At 51.2% G+C, this 1,104-nt stretch overlaps 1 protein-coding gene across 1 annotated transcript in view; it reads left to right on the top strand.

The window, feature by feature from the left end:
- Positions 1-43: 43 nt before the first annotated feature.
- Positions 44-1,104, top strand: part of PPTG_10723 (hypothetical protein) — a gene marked incomplete at both ends in the record, with an annotated part of 2,614 nt that continues 1,553 nt past the window's right edge. The window contains one exon of the mRNA XM_008906124.1: positions 44-1,095. Within this exon, the coding sequence (XP_008904372.1) occupies positions 44-1,095 (1,052 nt within the window). The remainder of the gene's footprint in view (positions 1,096-1,104) is intronic.

Below are 1,104 nucleotides of genomic sequence, written 5' to 3'. Positions count from 1 at the left end.
TACAAGATCTTGGACACACCATCTGCCATCGATGCATCCAAAGACAACGAAGGAGAGAAGCCGGAGTCTTGTCTTGGTCGTATTCAAGCTACAGGCGTGAACTTCACGTACCCCAGTCGGCCGGATGTGCAGATTCTGAACGACTACAACGTCACCATTGAACCTGGTCAGACTGTCGCCTTTGTTGGTGCGAGTGGAGGTGGTAAGAGTACTCTCATCTCGCTGCTTGAGCGCTTCTACGACCCTCAAGAAGGCTCTATCTTGCTGGACGGACGAGATGTCAAGACGTTGAACGTGAAATGGCTACGGTCACAGATCGGTCTCGTATCGCAAGAGCCTGTGCTGTTCGCTACTACCATCTTTGAGAACATCGCAGCGGGTGGAAATGAAATCTCTCGTGACCAGGTGATGGCAGCGGCAAAACTGGCCAACGCCCACAATTTCATCATGTCGTTACCGGAACAGTACGATACACTGGTAGGTGAGAAGGGAGTGTCATTGTCGGGTGGTCAGAAGCAGCGTGTAGCTATCGCTCGAGCGATTGTGCGTGAACCAAAGATTTTGGTACTGGATGAAGCGACAAGTGCACTAGATGCAGAGAGCGAGCGAGTGGTTCAGGCAGCTTTGAACGATTTGATGGACAAGACTCGCATGACGACGCTGGTGATCGCTCATCGGTTGAGTACTGTTCGCCGCGCAGACAAGATCGTCGTGGTGAATGGTGGTCACGTAGTCGAGGAAGGAAACCACGATGAGTTGGTGACAATTGAGGATGGAATCTACAACAAGTTGTACACAATCCAAGAAGAGAAAGCTCAAGAGGAGGCTGAAGCAGTGACAACATCAGTCAACGATGAAGACATCCAACGGGGCCTACCACGACGTGTTAGTAGCCGTTCTGTTAACGATGATGCTGGCTTCACCAACTGCGAGGTTGAGTCTCAGGCAGCCGAAACTATGTCCAAGTTCACAATTTTCGACGCGATCGCATTCAGTCGTCCGGAACGGAAAACGTTTATCGTTGGGATCATCGCGTCTGGCATCTTGGGCTGCGCATTACCTGTTTCAGCTGTGCTTATCAGTGAGCTAGTGGCGGTCATGACT

This window comes from Phytophthora parasitica, assembly GCF_000247585.1.
Source record: "Phytophthora parasitica INRA-310 unplaced genomic scaffold supercont2.22, whole genome shotgun sequence".
NCBI lineage: Eukaryota > Oomycota > Peronosporomycetes > Peronosporales > Peronosporaceae > Phytophthora > Phytophthora nicotianae.
The sequence above is the reverse complement of the archived record's forward strand: the minus strand, read 5'-3'. Positions and strand labels throughout refer to the sequence as shown.